The 27,176-nt window shown below is 44.6% G+C and overlaps 2 protein-coding genes across 8 annotated transcripts in view; both read right to left on the bottom strand.

The window, feature by feature from the left end:
- Nucleotides 1-7,944, bottom strand: part of VPS13D (vacuolar protein sorting 13 homolog D) — a 100,427-nt gene extending 92,483 nt beyond the window's left edge. For all 7 annotated transcript variants that reach the window (XM_064172185.1, XM_064172188.1, XM_064172187.1 and 4 more), the window contains exons 1-9: nt 7,849-7,944; nt 5,182-5,353; nt 4,232-4,309; nt 3,820-4,010; nt 3,280-3,360; nt 2,360-2,476; nt 2,064-2,168; nt 1,614-1,784; nt 472-572 (exon numbers count right to left, since the gene is read on the bottom strand). In XM_064172185.1, the coding sequence (XP_064028255.1) occupies nt 472-572; nt 1,614-1,784; nt 2,064-2,168; nt 2,360-2,476; nt 3,280-3,360; nt 3,820-4,010; nt 4,232-4,309; nt 5,182-5,278 (941 nt within the window). In that variant the 5' untranslated portion in view covers nt 5,279-5,353; nt 7,849-7,944. The remainder of the gene's footprint in view (nt 1-471; nt 573-1,613; nt 1,785-2,063; nt 2,169-2,359; nt 2,477-3,279; nt 3,361-3,819; nt 4,011-4,231; nt 4,310-5,181; nt 5,354-7,848) is intronic.
- Nucleotides 7,945-8,293: 349 nt separating this feature from the next.
- On the bottom strand, nt 8,294-27,158 carry TNFRSF1B (TNF receptor superfamily member 1B). The gene is made up of 10 exons (XM_064172210.1): nt 25,242-27,158; nt 19,459-19,543; nt 15,485-15,613; nt 14,920-15,069; nt 13,696-13,789; nt 13,424-13,617; nt 12,601-12,675; nt 11,674-11,711; nt 10,995-11,256; nt 8,294-10,259 (listed from the first exon to the last, which is right to left on the bottom strand). Exons 1-10 carry the CDS (start codon nt 25,293-25,295, stop codon nt 9,961-9,963), a joined length of 1,380 nt encoding a protein of 459 aa, XP_064028280.1. The 5' UTR covers nt 25,296-27,158; the 3' UTR covers nt 8,294-9,960.
- Between the last annotated feature and the right edge of the window lie 18 nt (nt 27,159-27,176).

Here is a 27,176-nt window from a genome sequence, read left to right as displayed (position 1 = left end):
AAAAACCAAGAGGGCAACTGGTTGTTTAGCTTCCATGACACTGGTCAGAACAAAGTACCAGTGGGCTGACTCTGTAGAGCAGTGGCCTGCCACTGCAGCTGGATCAAGCAGAGCTGCTACAGATCAGGCATGGGCAACAACCTGTTGAGTTCCATAGAGTCTGAACTGTACCACCTAAAAGAAACTCACAGGAGCTCTTTCCACAAAGACAATTTCAGAACACCTTGGTGCACACATGCAGGCAGAAACTCCAATGTGTAATTCAGTTCTTGGAAGCTGTGCAAGAAGGGTTTAAAGTCTGAACTACATCTGGATGTTTAAAACTGATTTATGAGATATGAGAACAACTCAAGGAAACTGAAACTCTAATGCATGATTGTTATCTACCTTTTTATATATGTCTTCACTCTAGTCTGTGTAGCAGAGTTCTCAACAGCATACCAAGACTAGCACAGCCACAGACATACTGACCTCTCTGTTACTGCAGCCTTTGGCCTCCACTTCCTGAACTTCAGCTGTCGTTCCTTCCTGGCCAGCTCCTTCAAAAATCCCATGATCTGCTGATACTGCATCTTTTAGTGAAACAAGACACAGATCAATTAGGCAACACTGCAGTGCTTTCCAAAGGAAAAGGGAGCCCCAAACAACCTGATCTGGAATGTTTCCAGGGATGGAGCATCTCCCACCTCCCTGGGCAACCTGGGCCAGTGTCTCAGCACTGTCACTGTAAAAACATTCTCTCCAGTCTGAATCTCCTGCCTTTAGGTTTCAAACCATCATCCCTTGACCTGCCACAACAAGTCCTACTAAAAAGATCATTCCCATCAATTAAGGATGTGTGACATTAATGTAAATCCCAATTCATAATCTGGTTCTCCAGTGCCACATATCTTCCCCCAGTAGCTAGTAGTTCACACGTGTGATGTTCAGTTTGCAGGCTTCCCTCTTTACAGGCACAGAATGAAATCTCCTTTCATGTCAGATTACCAGCCTGACATCAGCCCCTATTATACATCCTAAAAATAAGTTCCCTCCCCATATGCACCCTATTACTATTACTGCAAGAAGCAATAATCAGTAAAAGAATGAAATAATTTTGAATGCTTGGTTTGCTTGAACAGACTCCTTAACAAAGCATTCATTTTCTGCTCCAATAATTGGTATGTAAGCTGCCAGAGACACTGCCAGAGTTTTTTGACCTTGCAGGTATTTCACTGTTTGAATCAGCAATAGCTTTCTTAGAGAGAGGTAATGCAAGGTGGCATTCTATCAGCCTGATCTTCAGAAGCACTGACATACAAACAACAACCGCAGCACATGGGGAAGGAAAATATACTCCATGTCGACCTAACAATCTGAATCTGTAGATATTGTGATATTCAGAACACAAAGAAGTGACTTCTGTCATCCGCCACATTCTTACAAACTGCACAAAAAGCATCACACAACCCAGCATACAGCTACCCAAGCCATTCTGAAGGCTAACTTTGGCCACCCAGCACAGCCTAACATAGCTAACGGCACAGAGCTCATGATGGCCTCGTTTACTCTCCTTCTCAACTCTCTCTGTTTCAGATTTAACTGTGAGTTAAATGAAGATGGTTGGTCTTTACCTGTGAAAGCTTCAAAGGTATAGTCTCAAGCTGAATGTCACACTCAAGCCGTGGAGTCTGACGTGATCTTAAAGGCTCCTTAGAACAATTTCTCTTAAGAAGAGCAGAAGTACAAACAGGTTCCATGATGTAGTTATGACCATGATTTTCCACACTTTTATCCATTGCTTCCTGTGGAATACAATCAAGTTTATTCTCTGAGAATGACTGCAAAATGCTTAGTGGGTTTTGTTTACTAGAATACATTTTATTAGCATGCCAGACCATTTAAAAAACCTCCTAAGCATATTCTCTCTTCAAAAGGAATGCAAGGTAGACCCCACATCTTTTGGGGGTTTCACATGTATATTATCATTACAGCATGAAACCATCAACTTTTGTTGCTCCAAGGAATTCAAAGCCAATTAGGTCTGCAATACAGGAAACAAACAACAAAATTCCCCCTAGCACCTGTAGCTTTCCAGGAGGTAGGTCACCCAATAAAGTGCAGTTGGTATCCCAATAAACACTGAAGTCAGCAACATCCAACTGTTTTTTCCTCATCAGCTTCTCCACCTGAAGGACAACAAATGGAATAAAGTCAAGCTCACACACATCATGTGCCACAGAGTTTCCAGTTCCATATGCCAAATAAACAGTACAAAATGCCCAGGATCCATTTATTACAGCAACTATTAACATGACATACTAAGTATTTACTAGCACCCATAGAACACTGCACAAGTGTCACAAAATGTCATACTCACTGGTTCAAACACTGCATTTTGCATCGATACGTTTTTGATGCACACACCAAAGGCAAACGGCTGCAGTGGATTTGTGACACCATCTTCAAACCTCAAATGGACATCCTGAATTTTGAGCTAGGAAAAAGAGAAATTACTAGAGACAACGGGTGGACAGCAGCACCATTCATTAACACTAAGGCAACTGAATATTTTGTTTCTGCGATGCTCCAACAAGCCCCTGTCCTTCTCCCCACAGAACAAAGAGCCACTTTCACAGGCCAGGGTACTCCATTTTGCTATCCTGCTATTATTCTCCATTGCCAAGGCAAATGTGTAATTGTTTAAGACACAAATTTAGCTTATATACCAAAATCATCAGCACAAAACAGAATTACAAACAAATAACCATATGAAGTGACCCAAACTTATCTGTGTATTGCCAAGAACTTGAAGAGCACCAATTACTGTGATTTCTCAGTGCATTTAGAGTCCAGGACAGAGAAAAGCACAACTTCAGCTCCTGAACCAAACACATTCTTTTCAAAGACATCATGAGAAACAAGTAGTCTGAGGTACCTTGCTTCTAAACTGCCTCTAGTGAATTGAACTGCAGCCAAATAATACAGCCTTCATAAATCAAATAATTTAAATTTGAGCAAAACCCACTGGGTTTCATGCAAAATCTTTCTCCAGCTATTGTTACAAACAAAAAGCAGTTCATGTTTTCCCTGGTAAAAGCAGGCTGAAGGGTTTTTCCTTTCCAGAAGTCCCCATCAGGACTAGTTTAAGACTAAAGTTACAAAGGTTCAGTCTGAAAGGGACTGTGCTCTGCCAAACATCTGCCTTTGATTTACATATTTCTTCTCTGAAGACTACACAACAGGAAGCACAGTGCAATTCTTAACAAGTGGGAAAAGCTTTACAGTGCAAAGGCTTACTTCAATGTTCTCTACAATTCGTGTAACTACAGATGCAGTAACTGAGTACCAGTAGGATTCTCCTTTCTGCTGTCGTTCTTTCTAAAAGAGAAAGGAGGGATAAGCATTAACCACCGCTCTGAGGTCAGGAAACAATACAATTTCTTACAATGAAATTGCTGTGAACAGGGAGAAAGAAAAAAGAACTATTTCAGCATCTCCAAGATAGAATCACAGAATGGCCTAGGCTGCAGAGGACCTTAGAGATCATCTACTCCAACCTCCATGCCATGGGCAGGCAGGTAATTCTCAACTGGGCTTGGCTGCTCCAGGCGTTAACCAAACTGGCCTTGAATACCCCCCGGGAGGAGGCATCCACAACCTCCCTGGGCAACATGTGGGACACATGACACGATGGGGTGGAGCAGAAATGGCATTGTTTGTATGTGTGAATCGAATTTTAACTTAGCTCCCTCTGCACTTGCGCCACTTGTTAGGAGACATCAGTGCAATCCATCTACCACAGCAGTTTCTTCACCATGAAGGACAAGCATGACTCACCTTCCACTTTTCTTCAAGTGCCAGAAGAAGAGCTTTCTTATGTTCTCTTTCTTGCAACTTCTCCCGTTCCTCATCAAAATCATCTTTTTTTTCTGGTGCCCCAATTAAGTGTAGTTTTGAGACAGATATCACCCATGGATCCACGTGTGGGCGATAAAAAGGTATCTGGAGTGTTATTTTGCCAATGAAGCCTAGATACACAAAGTAGAGATATCTGATTCCTGGATAAACACACTTGATCACTCTTGGAAAACCTGAAACTAAAAATGTTGTAGGAAACAAACACAATAAACCAGAGCTGCATAACCTGAAAACCAGGCTACTTAATTTCTTCTGACTCACAGGGAGAGATTCTCCTAAAATATGCAGACTTCCTGTTTATTTGTCCTGCACACACAAGCAAAATACAAACCTGCCTTTACTTCAAATGGTAATTCCAGTTCCTTCAAAGCATCCTTCTTTAGTGGCAAGTTTTCCAACTCAACAGCACCTACACAAAGCACAAAAGAAGACAAGTCTGCTAAAGAAAATGATGTTCAACGATGCCAACTTTAACATTAGAAGCCTAGACTGAAAATCGCACAGCATTACACAAGAAGAGTCAATCTGTCTCTTCGAGCAGTGTTACAACTGCAATGGTTATTTCATATTGGTTCATTTTCTAGTGCCATGTGCTCAAGCTATTTGATGAGGTCGTCTAGAAACAACCTTCTGCATGGCTTTAGATCTGAACTTTATTGTAACCAAGGAGAAAGCTTCTTTTTGTCTTTTCGACAGGGGTACTTTTAAGTACTTTCCCAACATTACAAAAAGCAGACACAGAAAAGCTGTGACGTGTAATACAATATTCTCTCCAGAAACAGCAGGTAACAGCAGCAAAAGGTAAATCAGAAGGCACTGACTTGAGGACTCTGTAAAAGTACAGGAGTCATGAATATGACACAGCAGAACGTGACACAAACCAGAAGCCTTAATTACAGGGCAGTGACTACTAACACCAAAAGAGGTAAGGAATACAGAACACTTCCTGCACAGTCTCTCGACAGGAAAGTTACTGAACAGTATTAACAAAATGACACTCAAATATTACCTAACCAAAACCTGCTGATAAGATGTGATGAGCGTGCTTGGGAAAGCTTCACAGAAATCGGTTTAAGAGTGTTGATAGGAACACAAGAGAAGCTGTTATTATTGCTTGTAAAGTGCTAGCACAGACCTCTATTAAAAGGGCTTCTATGAACATTAAACACCCATATTAAGTAATTATTTCTGCTCCACCTTCTAGTTATTACAAAAACTGAAGATAATCTTTCTTTCAAATCACAGAATGAAAACACTACAGACAACACCACAAAGCCTCACCTTTTAGAAGAGCCACTGACAGCTGGTCTGTGTTCAGGTTATTGACATATTTGCCCAAATAGGTGTTGAGGACCCAGGCTACCAAACCTTCCAACATGACTGTCCTAGAAGAAGGCAACTAATGTTTTTCTGTCATTTTCTGGATTTCTGTTTCATAATTATAGCCTCAACTCTGAAAGAAAACAAAAGAAGAAAATAACTGTCCAAAACACAGACTCTGAGCAGAGCAGACTTGTTGCAATCTCTGTAATTCCTGCTGTCATCAATCTAAAAAGCAGAGAAAACACTACACTGGATTTCTACCCTGAAACATGCTTTATGCTATGCCCTTCTAAGTCTCACATCAATTTCACAGAGCTTTAGTCATTACAGAGCACCCCCATTTGCAAATCAAGTTCATCTTTCCATCCTTTCTCTCATCAAACCACCACATTTTGTTGCAATAATCAGGAAGACAAATCTACAACCCTCTTCCAGAGAAGGCAAGACTAAAAATCCACACTGGTCTGCAGCACTATTGTACTGGCCTCCTCGACAGTGTTTTCCTCAAGCTGCCAGCATCCTGGTTTTGGAAGCCCAGTCAAAAGTAACAGCCCAGAGCCTTCGACTGCGTTTTTGTACAATTCTTATGTGATCTGTGTAACAACTCACCCTACCCAAATCCCTTTTTGGGATTTTTGGGACGAGTGTGTGTGGGAAATGCTTGGATACAAGCTGCATAAATAAGCTCAACAGTTATGCTAAAGTTCTCAAAGTGATAGCATAGACAACAAGGAGAGGCAAAAGGCTACAGCAGAGAAGCAACACTAGTCACACACGAAAACATTTCCCTTGGCATTCTCCTCCAACCATTTCTGTTTCAATGTACGTGGCAATCAAGACCACTTTCAAGGTATAAAGAGTGAATTGCAAAACTACTATTAGCTTCTGCAAGGGCAGGATCAAGCATGTTGCTACAGTCAGGTAAAAAGCAGGCAGGCAGTATATTGTGGTCAGAAATGCATCAGTGCTGTGCTTAGCGAAGTCTCCCAACACCACACACCTCCCTCAACCAGCACATGTAAGACTGGGCTCTACGGAGCAGAACAGTAAGTTATGGCAGACTCCTTTACACCCGACAAGAGAAGAAAACAACTTCAAAACCCACACTTGAAAGTTTGTACTAAGATTCAGGCTTTTCCTGCAGTGAGGTTTGCTTGATTTCAGGCCCCAGCATTTAAGCCTTTATTTTTTAAAATAAAATGGGGGGGGGGGGGGGGGAATAGTGAAAACATGTAACAGAGAGAGCTAAACAAAATACTCAGGACTGGGCAAACGCTGCCAGGCTAACCCTAACGGCTGCAAAGTGAAACTGCGCTGCCAGGCAGAACCAAAAGCAAGTATCTTACCACAGCAAAGTCATGCTCAGCTAAAGCTTATTTTCACTTTAAATTTGTTTCACGTTTTTATCTCTGTAAAATTTCTCAACGTTTTTCAAAACCAAGCCATATTCCACGTACTAAACCCCAAGCACTCCTACACAGAGGGTCACAATTATATGTCTGAGCTTTTAATCCTAATAAAATTGAGCAGAAAGTTGAAGTTCAAACACAAACAAACGCAGCAATCCTTGTCACGTTATCCTTTGAAGTATCAGTATCTGAACCACCAAGGAATCTAAGGCCGTTAGGAGCTAAATCCGAGGAGATCTGAAACGCTCAGAAGCACTGAGCCAGGTGGGACCCCACTGACAGCCTCCAGTGCGTGAAGCTGTCGTAACAACTGCGAATAAATTACCTTCTTAAGCTAAGTTTGTGGCACATGTAAAAAGCTTTGTGTTTAAGAAGCTCTCACGTTTTAAAGGCTTTACACCTAACTTTCTAGTCCCCCGCTGTGACGAGCAAAAGGAGAACAGAACATATTTTCTGTGAGAATTGTTTGTTTTTTAATATGTTGTGATTAGCAGAACGAGAACCAAAGTCCAAACTGGGACCTCACTCAAAACTGGCTTTTTCTGGGAAAAGATACCAATTCTTTCTGCAGGGAGAACAATGCAGGCCCTGGGAAAGTGGGGCCGGCGACAGCCCAGAGGCTGCGCAGCAAGGAGGGAAGCGAGCTGGGATGATGTCGCCTGGCAGGGCAAAGGGAGACTGGGGGCATTTCTCTCAGCGTCCGGTTACACGAGAACGGTGGGGAGGTACCTCCAGGACAATCTCCCTTCTCTCCCTTTCCAGGCAAGCGAACACACGGCGGGGAAGAGGAGACAGGCAGGAGAGACCTGTTGGCACGCAAGGCGTGGCGGAGCGAAAGGTCACCTTGCGCAGAGGCGGCCGGAGCGAGCCCCGAGGAAGCCTCGCACAGGCCGGGGGCAAGCGGCCTGCGCCACGCGGCGAGGGCGCCTGAGGGGCACCCCAAGGCCGGGCCGCGGGGCTGAGAGCAGGAAAACAGCTCTCGCCTCCGCTTCCCCGGGGCTTAAGGACGAGCGACCGTGCGAGTGCCCCTCGCCCCCCCGGTGCCGGGGCGGCGGGGCGGAGCCCTGCGAGGGGCGTGAGGCAAGGAGGGGCCCCTCAGGACCGGGCCCGCGCCATGCAGCCGCGGCCGGAGCTGAGGCTGACGTAGCAGGAAACGACAGCCGAGGCCCAAGGCCAAGGCGGCATCAACCCACGCCCCCACGCCGCCGGTACCCACCTGGGCTCCCGGTGGCAGCCGCTCCTGGACAGCGCACGGGCTTCGTCCGGCCGCACGCACATCGATTCCCGGCCAGCCGACCGGGAGACGCCTGGGTAGGGGAGTGCCGAGCTATCGATCTGCACCTCCTCCGCCTCTCTGAGGCGGGGCCGGGCCGGGCCGCGGCGGGCGCACAGACGGGGCCGGGCTGGCGCGAAGCGTGCCGGGGGCCGGGAGCCTCCGGAGAGGCCCCCTCATGGCAGCCGTCGTGTGGCGTAAATAGCAGTAAATAAAGAACTGGGCCAGGCTGGAGGCACAGTTACGGCTTCGTTTAGCGGCGCTGAAGTGAGAGTCATCTGTTGCTCAGAGTCATCGGCACGGAGCTGCCCTCCTGTGATGAGGCGGTAACAGGAGGACGTGGAGTTCTTCAGAGAGCAGCATCTTAGCCCGAGGAATTAAAGACCCATTTTAGAAATACCAGTGTTGTTTAATGAAGAGCTCAGGGAAGTTGAAGATAAACGTAATTTCAAACCCGCTGGCTCTAGTTTTACTCTGCATAAGCAAATGCAAGCACGTTTTTCCTATCTGAGCACAGAACTTGGGTTTTCTTTGTCATGCATCTCCACATCTCGATAACTTGAAAAGCTGTAGCAGGCGCCTCCTTTTTAACACTTACAAAACTTCAGAAATCTCCTGCTTCATCAGAGCAGTTCCAGTGCTGGGAGCTGGCAAACGACATCCAAACACTCAGTACAGTGCAAGAGTTCAAAGCACTATATAAAATGATGTTCTTTTCCTGCCTAAACACTTCGGTTTGGTAACAGTTTCTGCATGCCCAAAGTCCTTTCTGAAAGCTACTTTTAAAACCATGTTTGATACACAGTTGTAAAACATTTCTTCACAGTAGAATTAAGGAGCTGTTTTCCAGGTGTCAGGCAGTAAACCTCATGGCTTTTGTGGGAGTTTAAAATCTACATCTCTTCTGTGGCTGTAGAATAAACACTATTCCCAAATGGCCTTTTTCAGTCTAAAGCCTCAGGAATAATTGCTGCATTTAGTTTTTTCTTGAGGTAGAGTAGAATAGAGTCTTTGGAAACAGTCACCACCTAGTGCATCAGGATGGTTTTGTGGTGTAGAAAGACGTTAGGCTTGTATGACTTCAAATGTAATTCAGGCACCACCTGGCAAATTCTGGCTGGATACAGATGCCACAATTGTCAGTTCAGTCACACAAGATAAATATAATTAGGGGAAATGGGAGCTGAAGAATTGCCTTCCAAACCCAAAAGACTCCCACTTGGTTCAAGAAGAACCTCTGCTAATTTTCTGTAAGATGTGGTTGAATCTTTAGTGTCAAGCAAGAGGCAAAGTGGAACAGGATTTTCTGGTTCTGAGGTCTGAGTCAATTCCACTTTTAAGAGGTTAAGACGTCAAGAGAGTCCCTTCCTGAGGTTAATGGGCATGAGCTATGTGACATAGCATATTCACATGGAATACTCACTGTGACAAGAGGTCTATGGTTAACCTCAAAAATCAGATCAGAATCAAGCATATCAAATTGGGACACGAAGATGACAAACTTTAGAGCTGTCAGTGAAAGGTACTTACTTCCTACTTCAAGATAACTATTTAATCTAGATTTTCTTCTCTAAAATGAAATGAACTGTGCACATGTAATGAAATGCTATTCTTCAGAAACAATAGTTATAATCTAATTAAAAAGGCTCCTGTCAAAGATTTAACTCTTTGATGTGCATATGGTTGATTTGAGACGTTTGGCCCAAGGACAAGCACAAGCAAGACCAGAAGACTCAGAAGTATAGACATAGGGTTAGAAATACAGTCCTTTTCAAATCTGCTCCAAGTCTCCTCGGCTATCAGAGAGGAAAAAGAGTAGCTGACCATTCAGTTTAAAGGCACAAGGAGTCCAATTCTTTTAGACTGCAAAGATGGTTCTTGAGGTCAAAGCTGACAAAAGAAATTAAACCCCTCCAAGTATCAGTTTCCAATTTCATGTGAAAGTTCAAGTCCCTGCCCAAACGCTGCATTTAACAGAGTGTTTATTTCAGCAGGTGAGGAGTTGTTCCATTATATCCGTCAATCAGTGTATGATCTTACAATCTGCAACTGCCTTTAACTGGTTTTCATCTTCACATCTTGAATACCCTGAGGAACCTTCTTTTCTGCTGGAAGCAAGTCTTGAAGTACATTGTCCTTATTTTCCACTGAGATCGGAATTTCAGTTTCATTTTTCAAGAGGTTTTCTTCTTTTGAAAGGGGAATCTCTTCCCCTGTTGGGGAGCGATAGGGAATGTTTCCACAATCCATGCTAGCTGAACTAGGCTGTTCTGGGAACTGGGAACTGCAGTCTGGACTGCACACATTAACAATACAAGTCACATTCACCTGCGTTCCTCTGTTACCAGAATGTTCTGTCAAATAAAGAGAAAACACATTAGGCATGGAAGAATGAAAGCCAGGAGAGAACAGCTGGGTTATATCGGACATTAGATAAAAATTCTTCACTGAGAGAGTGGTCAGGCACTGGAGAGAGGTGGTGGAATCACCATCCCTGGAGGTGTTCAAGAAGCCTGTAGATGTGATGCTTCAGGATACAGATTAGTGGTCATGGCAGTTGGGTTATGGCTGGAATCAAGATCTTGGAGGTCTTCTCCCACCTTAGTGGTTCTATGATAAAGTTCAAATAGACACTAAATATCTTATTTCTTCACTTAGTCAAGCTGTTGGAGTTGGTTATGTACTCTTTTAGGGTTTTTGGTACTATAGCATCCATTATGTCACCTCCAACATAAAAAAAGCCATAAAAATGAATATAGAGCCCTGGCTCTCAGCCAACTCCTATCCAACAGTTATCATTTCAGATGCATTTGATAACACTCTTTTCTCACTGCTGCCTTTGGCATTACTCCTGCTCACAGCTAAGAGCTACCATCACACTCATCTCCTTGTCTGCAAATAACTTTTTCTCCACACACTCTACTGTCTCAGGCTGACAAAACAATCACTTTTTCCTTTCCAAAGTTACTAAATATCTGTCTCTGAACACGAGTCTGATGTTTCATCCTCCCACTTAAATTTCTGCTAAAAAGACTCATAACTGATAAGCAAATTTCAAGAGGTTCTGGATCATTCTGATACATTCTTACCTGAACTTGCAGAGCTGTGTCTGTCTCCACTGTGAAGCTTACAATGGTCTGCAGTTGAATGTTGCTGCTGGAATCCTTCTGTTGCTTTCTTTCCATTGCTTACTACAGTGACTCTTGCAGATCCAGCTGAATTATTCAGGGAGCTACTGATGGAGGCAGAAGTCTCCAAGAGATGCTGTTCCTCCCGTGCAGAACTGCTGGAGTTTTGCAATCCTGTATTTCTTACTTCCTTGTCACGTTCTTTTTCTGCAGGGGAAGAAGACTGGAACATCGGCAGAGAAATGCCAATCATTAATCCTGCTAAGCAAACACTAACAGGGAACTGGTCAGGACTTAGCTAAAGAAACCACTGATGACGTGTACTTGCATAGTGATGACTCACGTGGTGCTCAACAAAACGAACCCTTCTCCTGAAGGCACTTGCAGTGCTTCACAGGCTACCCAGGGAAAGAGGCTTTCAAACCCTATCTGCTGAACCAGAGCTGCGTGAGGATGGCACATGATGTGGGTTAGCTGAGGGACAGCTTGCATGGCTCGGTGAACAAACCATCCCATTCTCAGTCCTCTGGTCCTTTAGCTGTGCAGTTTTCTTTTACTTGTAGTTTAGAAGACTGCATGATTTATGTGCAACTGCTAAAGGAACGGGGAAGGTGGGAAGGAAGGAAGGAGTGACACTCACCAAATCCGCTTCTGTAGTTGGGGGGGAGCATACAGGGGCTGCAAGTGAGAAAAGGCAATTCATCAGCACCCAAATTTGCCTGCTAAGGCTGCTCTCTTAACTAATATGCTTGATATCCTCTGCTCCTGAAATAATCTCCAAAGATGACTTAAATCAGCCAGCAACAAAGAGCACCCTCAGTATGAATTAGTAACTTTTCATAGAATCACTGGAAAATACCTTCAAGATCATCTAGTCCAACCATTCTCTAACTCTACCAAATCTGGTGCTAAACCATGTCCCTCAGCACCACATCTCTGTGGCCCTTAAAACCCTCCAGGAAGGATTCAGCCACCTCCCTGGGGAGCCAACACAGTGTCGTGGCTGTTTAATGATAACATTTGATAATGTCTAATATTTAAATGATGAAGTACAAAATAATGGACAAGCTCCTGTAAGATGTTGTGGGCTTAGACAGTTATTAAAATGTGAAGAACAAGAGAGATTTCACTGGAACATTTGCCTCACTGTGTTCCTGTACTGACACTAATTTCATAGAACTTAACAAAGGACCTTTAAATACATATGGAATTGCTGGAGGCTTTTCTTTTTCTGTAGCCTCAAAGCTTATGTGATCAAACTGTTCTGCGTGAGCTTTTCCTAATCGGTCTTCTATTGACCTTTGAACCTTTTTGTCAGTTTCACCTCGATGAGAGGAATGGTGTCAAAAGCTCCTCAGGGCTTCCTGAAGCTGCAGACTGCCACTACTGAGGCAGAAGCATGTAAGTCATTGCCTTGTCCTCTTGAAAAAAAAATAAACTAATGCATATGTTACTGAACACCAAAGAATCTCCACATCAGTGGAAGTTCATCCAGGTCCAGCCACCAGAACAGCTTTAAGGAGAGCTGGCATCTGCTAACACACTAATGTCACCTTGTGAACCTTACCTTTCTTTCTAGAGACTAAGCAGAATCCCAAACCAGCAATTATCAACACCAATAACAGTGGTCCTGCTGCTGATCCTGAAAAGAAATTAAATTCTTTAGCAGGTTGATCTGACACAAAAATCTAATTAGAAAGAGGAAGTTTTTGCAGTTTCTGTCTGTGACTAGAGAAGCTAAATTTAGAAGGATCAGCCATGTCTGACGTTCACATGTGACGCCTCTGTGGTCGGACACCAAAGCCTCATTTCAGTCTCTGCCACTTCATAAAATTGGATTCTTCCTGTCCTGAAAAGGGAGGACAGACTTTTGGCCTCAGTCACAAAGGACATCTCTTTAGGCTAGGAAGTTTAATAAATACAAGGCCAGACAGCCCAAAAAATCTCCTAAACACATGGACCTTCTGGATGGGTTGTGAACAGGAGAGACTACATCCACACTTGTCAAAGCTATGAGGAATTCTTGTCTCAGAAAAGGCTTGCAGAAGATTCCAGAGATCAGGAGGTTTATGAAGTCAGATTTGCCCCAGTCCAGAATCTATGACACAGCCTCTTCCCCCAGCTCCTCGTGGCAGCAGTTCCCAGGAAATGCCTCACATAATCTAGGCTGGGGCTTTTCAGAAGTATTTCTAGATTTACAAGGAGTGTGGAATGCACTCTGGTAGTGCAGATGCATAGGTAAATATGCAACTCCTACAAGCAGTGTCACACCAAACATTCAGCAGTTCTGAGCTTCTCTTTGGGTACAGGTAGTTTGTTGTGGAAAGACACTAAATACCAACTCGCTTCCTGGCCAGACAAAAGGGACTTGAAATGACTTGACAGCTCACCAATGATGCGAGACACCTCAGGTACAGAATTTAAAATGACAGATCGAGTTATTATTTCAGGCTGTTTGGAAGCTGAGCTTTGGTTCAGCAGCCGGCTCAAAATAGCAGGAGGTAAAGGCGTGGCAGCTGCTGTTCCTGAGTCGCTGCAAACGGCGTCACTGATGCTGCTTCCAGGAACAGCAACTGAGTTACAACTGCGAGAAGCAAAGGGAGACGTTAGGAAAGAAACGCTAACTGTGCACCGAGCTGCTGAGACAGAAACACTGGCTTACGTGGTGTGTGGTACACAGCTGGTATCGTAGGATTCGTGGTGTGAAAAGGTGCCAGGAGGACAAGGCTCACACTCTGTATCTGTGCTATCTGTCCCTTCAAACAGACAGAAGTCTCCAGTTAGTCATCTAGCGAGAAACTAAAACCTTGTAAGCCAGGTCTGCGGTGCAGATCTGGGAAGAGATACAGAGGCAGTACACAAAATACAGCCTGCAATTGCCACAGGAGAGATCTGCTTCAAACACCCAACCCAAACACGGATCAGAAAATTAATCAGCTGTTAGTCTGGTTCCCTTGATAGTAAAATCCCACCAAGAGGTTAACACGTGGCACTGCAGGCCAAGCGGAGGTTTTCCACCAGTCCCTGAGGACTGACCACCTATTCCATTCTGCAGGTCTGACTCTTTGCAAATTGTTCTTGTTTTCATAAGAGCACACAGTGCTGCACCTCTCTGGAGACAGCTACATGATCAGTGGTGAGTTTCATCACCTAACAGCAACAGATGAATTCTGCAGGACACCATGAAGTCATCATTATTTACTGTAAACAAAATTCAACCTGGAGCCCCATTCCAAGATTTAAGGAGTCACCTGCTAGAGAATAAATCACACAGTAGAGCAAAAAAGAGGAACATGAAATCAGCTTGGGGAAATTTGTCATATATGGTAGTAACATTGCAAGATGTTCTCCCTTTGGAGATGCCTCTTGAGAATACTTGCACTAATTAGAATCATAGAACCATAGAATGGTCTGGGCTGGAAGGGCCCTCCAAAGGTCTTTGAATCCAACCCCCCTGCAGTCAGCAGTGATATCCTCAATTAGATCAGAGCCCTGTTGAGCCTCACCTTGAGTATTTCCAGGGAAGGGGCTCCAACCACCTCCCTGGGCAATATGTTCCAGTGTTCCACCACTCTCATAGTAAAGAACCCATTCCTAACATCCAATCTCAATCTGTTCTGTCTAGTTTGAAACCATTGCCCTTGTCCTATTACCATGGGCCTTTGTAAACAGTCTCTCCCCATCTTTCTTGTAGGTTCCCATCAGGTACTGGCCTACTTGCTAAGATAAAGCTTGCACTAAAAAGAATGCATAACTGTAGGGAATTAAAAGACCATGTCACTGTAATTTACTGAGTCAGAATTCAGAGATTCAGAAATACTTGTGGGCTAACCCTCTTCCCATGGTAAAACTCTCGTGCGTAGGAGAATGCTCAGATTTAAATTACCTCTCCTGGAAACTCGGTAGCCTTTTCCACATTTGCTGTGCACTTGACATAGTTTGCAATTCTCAGATATTTTCAAGGTGCAGTACTCATTGCGTGGGCAGCTACAGATTCTGTCCCGTGACTTAGTGCATGCTTGAGTCTGCACAAATCCTGATTTTAAAACAAGAATAAAATGGTATTAGCAACATTTAAAATCGTAGCCTGCAATGCTTCAAGTGACTACGAGACCATGTGCAAACACCACAAACTGAGGACAATGTTACAGCTTCTGGCCAGTGCACCCTCCTAAAACAAATATGCTCCAACATCTGCACTTGCAGAAGTGGTTCCCCTCTCTACGAAAACAGAAATTTGCATCTCTATAACACACACTTGAAACTCTGTACCTGTAGTTGCATTCTAGGGTTACAATCATAAATATGCACATCTGGAGGCCATACAAAGATTTGTAGCCTATGCTGATCATGCAACTGCATTTAAAGTGATTGGACACCTTTTAACCAGCTTTGGAGTTGGTTGAGCAGGCTGCCAGAATCACAGATGCCTCTTTGTAATTCAGACCTACCTTTCCTGCAGGGTGGTGAGCAGGCAAAGCACTGAGGAGACTGATTCCAGACTGCCGTGTAGGTATTGGGTCTACAGGGACTGCACTTTGTGTCCACTCTGTGACTGCAGCTTTCTGTCCTATATTCACCTGTTCAAAACAAACGAGAGAAAGCATCTCATTGGTGAAAACCATTAGAAACCATTTAGGCTTAGTTTCATTCTTAGCTGTAGAAGCTCCTTCCCCTCACTGCTGCTACCAGATTGGCTAGCATATACCAAGCAAGCCTTGATTTAAAGGAAGACTGCATGTTTATACAGGGAAACTCTGATTTCTTTAATGTTAGTCATGTTTAACCCCTTTTCTTACCTCCAGTTCAGTCAATTCCAGCCATGTTCAAAACAAGGTGGCCTCAATCCTGAACAAAATCCCTCAGCACATACTTAGATGTAGCTACCATAGTACATAAAGCAATCTTTTTACCCTCATAAGAGCTGTGTTTCGTGGTGAAACACAGGATGGTGTTTCATCCTGAAAGTCGGCTGTGTGCTGGAATGATGTGTCTGGGTGAGGTCCTGCCTACCTTTACAGGCAGCAAGTGAAGAAGGCATAATAAAGTAGTATCACAGAAACATGCAGTTTGGCAAAGCCTCTGAGGATCACCAAGTCCAACCTAGAACCCTACTTTACAACATTCACCTTAAACCATAGCCCTAAGCACCACATCCAAACCACCCTTAAACACATCCAAGGGTAGGTGACTCCAGCACCTCCCTGGGCAGCTCATTCCAGTCCCTGACCACTCCCTCTGTGAAAAACCTTTTCCTGATGTTCAATCGAAACCTGCCCAGTCTCAGCTTGAGGCCCTTCTCCCTTGTTCTGTTTCCACTTACCTCAATTACCTGTGAGACCAGCAGCAGCCTCTCCACAATGTCCCTTCAGGTAGCTGTAGACAGCAATGAGGTCTCCCCTCAGCCTCCTCTTCCTCACACTAACCATCCCCAGCTCCCTCAGTCACTCCTCATAAGATTCATTCTCTAGGCCCTTCCCCAGATTTGTTGCCCTCCTCTGGACCTGCTCCAGCACCTCAAGCAGACCTGAGTTAAAACTTCACCACTTGTCACTCCTGAAGGAATAGGGGCTCACTCTTTTCCTTTCAGCTCTTCAGTCAGTCCTAGCAGGCTGGCCAAGGGATCAGGCCCAGCCAGCATGAGTTTAGGAAGGGCAGGTCCTGCCTGACCAACCTGATCTCCTTTTATGATCAGGTTCCTGCCTGCTGAATGTGGGGCAGGCTGAGGATGGAGTCTGTCTGGACTGCAGCAAAGCCTCTGACACCATCTGCCACAACAAGCTCCTAGCTCAGCTGGCAACTTGTGCCTTAGACAGATTCACTCTGAAATGGGTCAAGAACTGGCTGAAGGGCCAGGCCCAGAGAGTGGTGGTGAATGGTGCCACATCCAGCTGGCAGCTGGCACCAGTGGTATCGCCCAATGATTAGTGCTGGGCTCAGTCCTATTCAATATCTTTACTGATTATATGGACCAGGGGATTGAGTCCAGCAGCAGTAAGTTTGCAGATGACACCAAGCTAGGAGCAGGTGTGGAGCTGTTGGAGAGTAGGAGAGCCCTGCAGAGGGACCTGGCCAGGCTGGATGGGTGGGCAGAGGCCAGTGGGATGAGATTGAACAAGGCCAAGTGCAGGGTTCTGCACTTTGGCCACAACAACCCCAAGCAGCACCACAGGCTGGGAACAGAGTGGCTGAGAGCAGCCAGGCAGAGAGAGACCTGGGGGTGCTGGTAGAGAGGAGCTGAAGCTGAGCCAGCAGCACCCAGGTGGGCAGGAGAGCAAACGACATCCTGAGCTGGCTCAGGAGCAGTGTGGGCAGCAGGACAAGGGAGGTTCTTCTGTCCCTGTGCTCAGCACTGCTCAGGCCACAGCTTGAGTGCTGTGTCCAGGTCTGGGCCCCTTGATTTAAGAAAGATGCTGAGGTGCTGGAAAGTGTCCAGAGAAGGGCAGCAAGGCTGGGGAGGGGCCTGGAGCACAGCCCTGTGAGGAGAGGCTGAGGGGGCTGGGGGTGTGCAGCCTGCAGAAGAGGAGGCTCAGGGCAGAGCTCATTGCTGTCTACAACTACCTGAAGGGAGGCTGTAGCCAGGTGGGGTTGGGCTCTGCTGCCAGGCACCCAGCAAAAGAACAAGGGGACACAGTCTCAAGCTGTGCCAGGGGAGGTCTAGACTGGATGTTAGGAGGAAGTTGTTGCCAGAGAGAGTGATTGGCATTGGAATGGGCTGCCCAGGGAGGTGGTGGAGTTGCTGTCCCTGGAGGTGTTGAAGCCAAGCCTGGCTGGGGCACTTAGTGCCATGGTCTGGTTGATTGGCCAGGGCTGGGTGCTAGGTTGGGCTGGATGAGCTTGGAGGTCTCTTCCAACATAGTTGATTCTGTGATTCTATGATTGACAGACAGCCCTAACAGATCTAAGCAGTGAACTCCTGAAGCCATTGGCATTCTACACAAAACTGAAAGCTATCAAAGGTATTTTCCCCAATGCCTCTCAGAAACAGAGTTTATCACAGTAGTAGGAATAAGAAATAGCAGCTCCAACATAGCCATTCTGGAGACAGGAAAACACCTCAATTACCTCTGATTTGCAGAAGGAAGAAGACAGAAGCCAATGTCTCATATCCTGTACAATAATATCCTGGAAAATATACTCAGAAAGCAGAAGTAACACTAAGAGCTCCTCTGAGAATCTCTGAAATCCAAAAGAAGGGGCCCTGGAGGTAAGCCATAAAAATTGCTTCCACAGGCTTTGTTTTTCTGTGCACTTACTGGAAGCTTTAAAATCCTACCTTCCACATCCTGCTAATGAGCTGAGCCTCAGTGTTGGATAGATTCTAGAAAAAATCTTTTAAAATTTTGAATTCCTAAAAATAAAGATTTTAGACTGGCTACAACTAGTCCAGAGGGTTTTGTTCTGAAAAGCTAAAACAAATGAGAAGCAGACTGATGGTATAATCCACAAGAGGAAAAAGATTTCAGCTGTAAATTATCATCTTTAAGCTGCTGTGTTTTTAACAAAGGAAGTTTGTCAGCTCTATCTAGACACTTTCAGTTAATTCAAGCAACCTTGGCTGCTTCAGCATAAACTGATTTCCTGCCTGGGCTTCCAGATCTCTCTGACAAGAGCTCAGCATTTCTGGAAGCAAATTTCGTTAGCTCAGTGTGCAGTGACAAAATCTGGCGATTTTTTGCTGTGCCTGATGGAATAATGATGGCAGCTTGTTGCAAAAACTCTGTTAGGAAAACATCCAGATGGCATTACTACCCAGAGAGAAACCACCCCAAACCAAAACCACTCTCCCACCCTTATGCAGTCAACAACTTGTGCTAACAAGGTCTCTACTAATGATCATGGGAGTGTAAGACATGACACCTCAAAGAGGAGCTCCCTGTAGTCTCCAATGGTGGTCTGGAGTGGCTGATTCACAGTAAGAGACAACCAAAACTCTATTCATGAGAAATCATAGGCTCACCTGTCCAACAGAAAGCCCCTCACATAAGGGATATTATCAAAGTACAGAGTCTTTGCTTTACCCAATACCCTGGCTTACAATACAGGTGTTATTAGCGGGCTTGGGTCTGGGATGTGTTGTCTGGTTTTTGCAAGTCCCTTCGTCAGCTGTTGCAATGTTGATACAAAAACACTCTCATCAGAATGCCAAGCAAAGCTGTGCTACCAAGAGCTCAGCAACCTACCTTCTGATAGGCCCCACCCAGGTTGAGGTTGTGAGAGAATTCTAATTCTGATGGCCTATGGGTCTTTTACAGCTAATTTCACAGTCACAGCATTTTGTTGTCTTTTAGCTAGAGTCTGATCCAGTTTTATACACCTGCTGTTCCTCAGATGTATCAAAACCAGTAACATCAGAATATAGTGTGTTCATCTGAAAGCTGATTGAATTTGGCTGTGTAAAGAACTGGTTTTATTTATAGCCTACCTGGAGGGCACCGGCTGCAACATTTATTAAGTCTTTCATCATAAAATTCAGTGATGAGATCTTTGCATTGTGCAAATTGTGGTTCCTAGGAGAAATTAATGGAAAAAACACGAGTCACAAATCTATTCTGACCCTAGAGATTCAAAAGAGACAAGCACTTAAAGATCAGCACAATTATAACCACCTTCCTCTCCAAGACGCTGCTGAAACAGAAAGCAGCAGATGCTGAAAAGCTGAAGGAGAATGCACAGCTTATAAACTACATGAGACCATTTAGAGGTTCCTCAGAGCTTCCAACATCTGTCACACAAAGTGATTTCTCCAGGTCTTATGTTTGAAAGAGTGCCATGGAACTATGGGATTAGCATCACACTTGGCCGGTGCTGCAGCCCCTAAATCAAAGGGCCAAGTACCTATTCTCGTGCCATGATTCAAACAACCTTTGACATCCAAATTCTTACCTGTAGGAAGAAGCATCTTCTGCAAAGCAGCTACGTTACAAATGGAAACTTCTTATTTTGTAGGTCTACTCCCTGCACATATTTAGAGCCGTGACTGAAAACTGACTTTGCTAATGTCTTCAGGCCTCTCAAGCTGGTAGAGGAGTGAGCTATGCGCCTAGTAGTGCTGCAGTGCTTGAAGGAATCTTTCTGTTTTCACCAGTGGTGCAAAGGACAAAGGACACTAAGTTCAGTTCTCTGCTGTGCTCATGTTCATTATGGCTCCTGCTCATGTAATCTCCAGGTAAGATAATCCATCTCTTTGGTCAAAGAATTGGTACTTATTGGAACTATTCCACCAAAAGAAAGGGAAAAAGGGTTTTATTATTCTAGATGATTTCTGATTTCTTTCTGAATGAGAAAGACCTTGATGTTGGAAAAGGTTGTCTCCAAATCTGCACTGCTGCTTCTGGAAAGGAGCAATGGCTACAAGACAAAAGTAAAAATCCTACCTCATATGTCAGGTCAAATGCATAAGAAACTGACAGGAAATACAGTGAACCTCATTTTCAGCTCACACCAATCAGCACAGCTCAATGACTTCAAGGAACAAGTGTCAAAATGCCATCTGTTTTCAAAGAGAAAAATAGACTTCCCCCCACAAAAGGCTAGTTAGGCAGTACAAGCGTAGGAGTTTCCTGCTAGATCAGAAAGATGCAGTTCAAAAAGTGTCTAACACTGCTCAGCTTTCTGCAGTCTGAAGAGATTGCTCCATACACAATCTACACACATTTAGAGAAGTACTTTTAAAGTATTATTAAAACAGAAATCAAAAGAGGAACAAGCTCTTTGGAGGCCAGCAATGAAAATATCCTTCTTCCTTACTGAAAAAACTTGATTGCCTGTCGCGCCTGCGCATTAGTGACTAAGCCCACCAGTGCTTCCCACTCTCACCTACTGCTGAAGCACTTTCTTACGTGGCTTGGTGAAATACTTGTCCACTGCATATCAGAAGCAGGATGCCACCCATCAACTCAATGGGCAGTGTCAAATGAACCTTTTCTGGAAATGTGAAGGCCAAGAAACACCTTCTTGAGTTCAGCGCTCAGCCCGGAAAAGAAACGGAAGGGAACTTTCGATGGAAGTTTCACTGCTCCTCTTTAAATCCCTCTGAAAGCTGGGAATGCTGCCCGGAGACCCAAACAATTCTCATCACTTCTGACTGCTCAGTTGAGTCAAAGACTCAAAATAAGGGAGACTATGGATGGGGTTCACCAATACCAGCCCCATTCTCTCACAGCCAGATCAATGAGAAACCAACACACAGCAAACTGAAGAATAAACTCTAAAAGATGCTTTTAACAGGCTAGAAACTGTGATGGGGTGGGGGAAGATGACCCCAAAAGAAGAAAATACTCTCCTTCTTAAACACTAGAGCAAGCGATGTAGGAAACAGCTGCTGAGCACAAGCTGCATTTTTCAGTTCTTTTGATGAGAAGAAAGGCAGTTTCGCAGGAGCGATGCTGCAAATGTCTACTTAAATATCTACTTTGGCCTCCAGTTTTGCTTTCCAGTACTGAAGGCTTATTTAAAGGGAGATTGCCCAAGGACTGAAGACTTTGAAGCAAAACCAGAAGGCTAGCTTCAACATTATCAGTTTAATCACCATAATAATTCAAAGAGGAAAACAAGGCTGTTCAATGTCTTCTAGTTTCAGTAGTAACTGTTAATGGTGGACTTGGTATAACACCCTCGCAGGATGGGCAACAATAAACAACACCACTTGCAAATGTGAGCTGACACCAAAAGCTAATGGAAAAGAAAAGGGCTCTGCTCTCACCAGAAATATTTTTAAGCTACTTGTTTAATAGAAGATGAAAGCTCAAGTGTTGCTATCCCATCTTTGCACTATAATCAACTTCATCAAAACAAGCACTTCTGAGTCTTTTTACATTGTAAAACTTTGGTGCAAGAGCAGATGTAGGAAAAGGAGAATGGAGGGGAGTGGGAAAGGAGAAATTCAATAAACTGCAGCACAAATCACAGTGCTGGAGAGGCTTCTCAGCATACCTCATCCTCTTGCATTGTCTGTTCACAATACTGCCCTGTGAGTTAAAGACACAGGAGAACCTCTCGGTTGCCAGGTTCACATCTATTTCTTTTAAGTTGTGCTTGATAAACCATCTCCCTGAAATTTTGTCCAACGAGTCATGGTGCTCAGGGACATAACACTGACAATTCCTTGCCAAGTGTCCTCAAAGAACATTATGGAAAACTAAAAGGGACTTGTAACTCACTTTGACACAATTTGTACACAGACAGGAGCTCAGCTCTGTTTGCACTGGAAGCAGGCCATTCATCTCAGCAGTTACTTCCAGTGTAAACTGCCGAGGCCAGCAGTTAAATCCTCTACTTTGTCACAGAAAGCATAGGCCTCTTCCTTGGTATAAAACCTCCTGGATCTCTTGGATACAAGAAGATCCCATTGTTTCCACCCATCTCACCCATTATGTGGTCTGAGCTGGGCTGCACAATAGCTGCATCTGGCATCCAGGTCCATTAGCTAGTTTGGGCTTGAAGGCTGATAAGTAGAAGCCAGATTCTATTCCATAATCTGTGTACATTGTTACTGTTTGTATCTCCCAGAAGCCCTAATTTTGTCTTCTGCTTTTACTGGGATTTGGTGTTCTGTAAGCAGACTATGAGAAGGAAAACTAACCTTCTGCTGCACTGTTTGCGTTATGGCTTTAGAACTTCTCAGTGTAGGCAGGGGTGTCTAATAGCAGCAGACTTCCACAGATATCTGTACAGACAGATGAAAATTTTTGAAGACTTCATTTAATTTGACAGGTACAGGTAGAAGTAAAATGCCTCATCTATCCAGCTGCAGAGGCACAAACCTTATTAAACATGCAATTTAACCTAGCTCTATCAAATTAAGCAATACATTTTGGCACAAAATAGGTAAACAATGCTTGTCTTTGACTATACAACTCATCAGGGAGACTTTTGCAATGCCTGTGTATTAAGCAATAACTAAGATGTTACATGAAAAAAGTCTGTGACTCAAGACTCTCTCCCCAGAGATCTTGCATTGTCTGAATCATTTTCCCATCTCCCTTCAGACACCCAGGAGAGAGGTAACCTAATTTGTCACTGGAGTGGAGTGGGCTAACAGTTAGCAGCCTCTGTTCCAACGGAGGTGTTGGTACAGACTCTTCAAAATAGGCATGCACAAGCACAGGTGTTTCCAAAATTCCCTGTATCCTACCCACTGCCAAATAAAGCCAGCAGAGAACATGCCTGCATCTTATAATTTTCAGGCATCCAGCTCTGTCTTTGCTGTGTGGAGCAGCACTAACAAAGGGCCTGTGGGCTGTCCCCTCACTGTTGTATAGAGGCCAGTGACATCTAAGAACTTAACATCTGTACTGAAGCTGAGCCCGCAGAAGAAGATTAGAGGGACTTGATACAATGCATCAACCTGGCTCTACCTGTTGGTGGGCAAGTCCAAGGTTTCAACTACTCACAGCACATCACCATCTAATGCATTCCCGGTAGGTAAAATATTAATTAGAATCAACATAATTTCTTTCAATTCCTCCCTTACAACCTGCTCCTGTATCCTTGGCTTTTTCTGTAATTAAATGTATGTTGAACACAGAACTAAACCGTGAATCAGTATCTATAGCAATCCATTCATGCAACAACCATATTCACTTGAGGCTATTTAAACAAAAGTATTTAAGCATATATTTTAATCTTAGCTCACATGTCTACGTTTTTATTGGTCTCCTTCCCATCTCTATTGGTTCCTTTTTCACACAGTTGCCCTCTTCAAACTTACGCTGTCAAAGGAACCTGAAGAGGAAACACATCCGGCATGCAATGTTCTTTATGCATACAAACCACAACGAAGTCACCAAGGACTCTGACAAAGAACTCTGTTGCTATGGAAAGACCTTGAAGTTAAAAAGTTACTGTGTGCTGAGCTACCAAACCTGCTGAAGATAGGAAAACCCCCAAAATTCTCTTTAAAATAATTACAGAAACAATTCTGTTGAAGATTAGTTATTAGCTAACAGTAAGTCTCCCAAAATCAACTGGAGCAGTATCAGGTGGCACCAACTATACTCATTCCATAAAGTTGCTTTTAAAGATGTTGTGCTGCAAATCCCATCCAATACTGCACTTCTGTAAAGCAGCCATCCCTGCACTGCCATACAAACAGAGCTACAACTCACGTTGCCCCTGAAAAAAGCAGTATCCTTTTGCTTTGTTAGGGATTCTACTTCATTGCCACTCGCCACCTTAAGACGCAGACATTGTCCCCAGGAGGAGCTGGTAGGAGGCTGTGTAGAAAATAGAAGCTATTTGCAACATGCAGAAATCAGAGAAGCAAATCAAAGTCTGTAGGAAGCCATATCACATTTTATTATATGCACAGGGAGCAGGAGTACAAGCTCTTACATTTCAAAACTTCAGGCTTATGTATCAACAGTTGGTCTGTCTTCCCAAAGGCTGCCCTAACCAAAGATATTATCCACTAAAGCAAGACCTGACACTGGCAGTAAGAGGCACCGTCAAAAACAACCTATTAATCCAGGAAAATCTTCACTTTAAAATCAGATGGGAAGTGCTGTCACTGTGCCAGCAAAGCATAAACACAATCCAAGACAAACACAGCCCACTAAGCTCTTTGTTTTAAATAGGTAAAAGCTTTACTTGCCAAAGAGTGGCACCGCTGGATGTAAGAGAGAACAGCCACAGCTGCACCACACCGGCGCTTAGATGTAATTCAAGGGCTTTTCTATGCGAATAGACAAGAGCTGTAGGGACCCAGCAGAGCACGGCCAGCTCCCCACGTTCAAATACAGGCAGATTTACACTCTGCGCTTGCCAGGACACTCAACCGTGTTTGCAAATATTCAAGCAAGCCTGAAAAAGCAACCCATTCCCAGACAAAATCTGGGGGAAAAAAACGATTAGTCATAGCTGTGGGAGGATAGGAAATAACACAGCCAAAGGGAGCAGGGGGAGCGTTAAAGAAGTCTTATGAGTGCGACTGGACGTTCTTGCATAGATCACACCGAGCATCTCCAGGGGCTGCAGGAGCAATGAAGCTCGCATTCATTCTCGCATCCCACCTCTACGAGCAGCCCACTGAAGCGCTGCCCGCTTGGACTGCACCCCTGCAAGCACCCCAGTGAAGTGTCAGCCGCTCGCATCCCACCTCGCCGGTCACCAACAGCACTCGCGCTGTGCTACCCAGCAGGCGTTCGGTCCCGCAGAGCCGGGCAGCTTGCCGCCTGCCTCCGGCCCTGCAGGGCTCCCCGCACTCACCCGGCAGCCCGCAGCCTGCAGGAGAGCGACCACCAGCGCCCAGCGCGGCCCCATCCCGCCGCCGAGTGAGGCGGGGGCGGCCCCGGCCCCGCTTCAGTCCCGGCGGGGGATCCGCCCCACGGCGGGCGGGCGCGGCCGATGTCAGCATGGGCAAGGCTGGGGAGCTTGCAGCTGCTGGACGGACCGAAGACGGACTTGAGTGGCTCAGACGAGACCTTCTGCAGGTGTAATGGGGCTCTGCAGTACGGACTCCTTAGCCCCCAGAGGTGACCCTCCCTTGGCAGCTCTCTAGCCTTAGCACCGCCCAACCACCACACCTCACTCACTCGTTTCTGGAACATGCTGCCGGCATGGTCCAGAGAGACTTTATCCTACATTCAGACCTGCCCTGCTCCGAGCAAAGCTCCAGTCGATCAATAGCTTCACAAGTGCTCAAATGTCTCTCTTCCAAAAATACTTTTTCTGCAATTGATGTCTGCACTGAAACTGCGGACAAGGAAACATTGACATATCAGACAGTAAAACTGTGGCAAAGGCTTAAAATCCACGTACTTTTGAATTCAGAGATCACCAGCATTATTAAACTAATCAACCGAACCCTTCTAGCAGACTGCGGTGCACCTGAGCCATCAACAAAGCTGTTCCAGGAACAAAATTCCTCTGGTTACAGATTAATACACAGTTAGCTGTCACGGCAGAGCAGCCCTCAGCAATCACAGCCGCCTAAGTGGGCAGTTTGTGATGCACAAATCTGTTCACAACGAAATAGAAGTTCCTGTTTTTTCCAACAACGAAGCCTATGCACTGAAAACAATGAACTTCTCTGACTGGAAAAGAGGAAAGGATGACCAGCACTTGTGCTACACAGTTTTTTTCTTCTTCCTTTGGTTGCGGTTTTATTTCCATACTTGGTGACTTGACCTTCTGTTTCACAACAAGCACTTAAAGTAAAAAATGTTAATTCCATTTCCTTCTTTGCCTCATGTAACTTGCTGATGTGGCAAGAACAATAACCAAATGAAATCTGTATCTAAGCAGCAGGAGCAGCTTATCTTCTGAATGTCCCAAACCAAGTGAAAACACAGAAATACACAGGCAGGATTCACTCTTGCAAGGCTCAGTAGCTGAATTAAAATGGACAGTGGCAGCCACTGGCTTTAGGAATTATTTTATGTTCTGGACTTGCTTACTTCTTGGATTCCAATCTTCTATGCAGTAACACCACTTGAAATTACAACCAGTTTTCAAATATACTACAGGTAGATTGTCCACTGATGAAAGTCAGCAACTAGATCCCATGATGCTGGGATTCTTCCACTAAATCTCTGTGGCTGTGGTTCAAGGAAATAAGAATTTCTCTGGATTTGTCACAAAATCTTGATAACACAACTCCCCTTGTTTGTGAGGTTTAATGGATAAACAAGATGCAGTGGCCCGAGTACATGGAGACTTTCAGAAAGCTTTTGATGAGGTTCCACATCTAAGGTGGTGGAAAAAACAAAGTCACAAGTTTGGAGGAAAAGTCATTTGAGGAGTTTGCTGAAAGGTTACAGGATACAAAAGTGATGGCTGCGCAGGCAGGAAGGAAAGAGCGCAGCATAATGACAATTTTTCAGACAAGGACTGGGCCAATTCTATTCAGTATCTTCACCATAATCTGGAGAAAGAAGCAGTGAAGCAATACTAAATTCCTCTAGAAGGCAAAGCAAGCCAGAAAGAGCTCAGAAAAACTTGGCAGATGAGCTTCTACATCAATAAACACAAGGCAACACATTTAGGGTGAAAATAACCTAAATCAGCTGTATGTGCTGCTGAATTCACATCCAGCAGCTATCACTCAGAAAAGCCATCTTGGTGTCATGCTTGATGGTTCTTTACAATCATCTGCCCAACGTGCAGGGGCAGCCAAAAAAAAAAAAAAAAAAGGGAGGCAAA

This window comes from Pogoniulus pusillus, chromosome 36 (genome assembly GCF_015220805.1).
Source record: "Pogoniulus pusillus isolate bPogPus1 chromosome 36, bPogPus1.pri, whole genome shotgun sequence".
In the NCBI taxonomy this organism is placed as follows: domain Eukaryota; kingdom Metazoa; phylum Chordata; class Aves; order Piciformes; family Lybiidae; genus Pogoniulus; species Pogoniulus pusillus.
The sequence above is the reverse complement of the archived record's forward strand: the minus strand, read 5'-3'. Positions and strand labels throughout refer to the sequence as shown.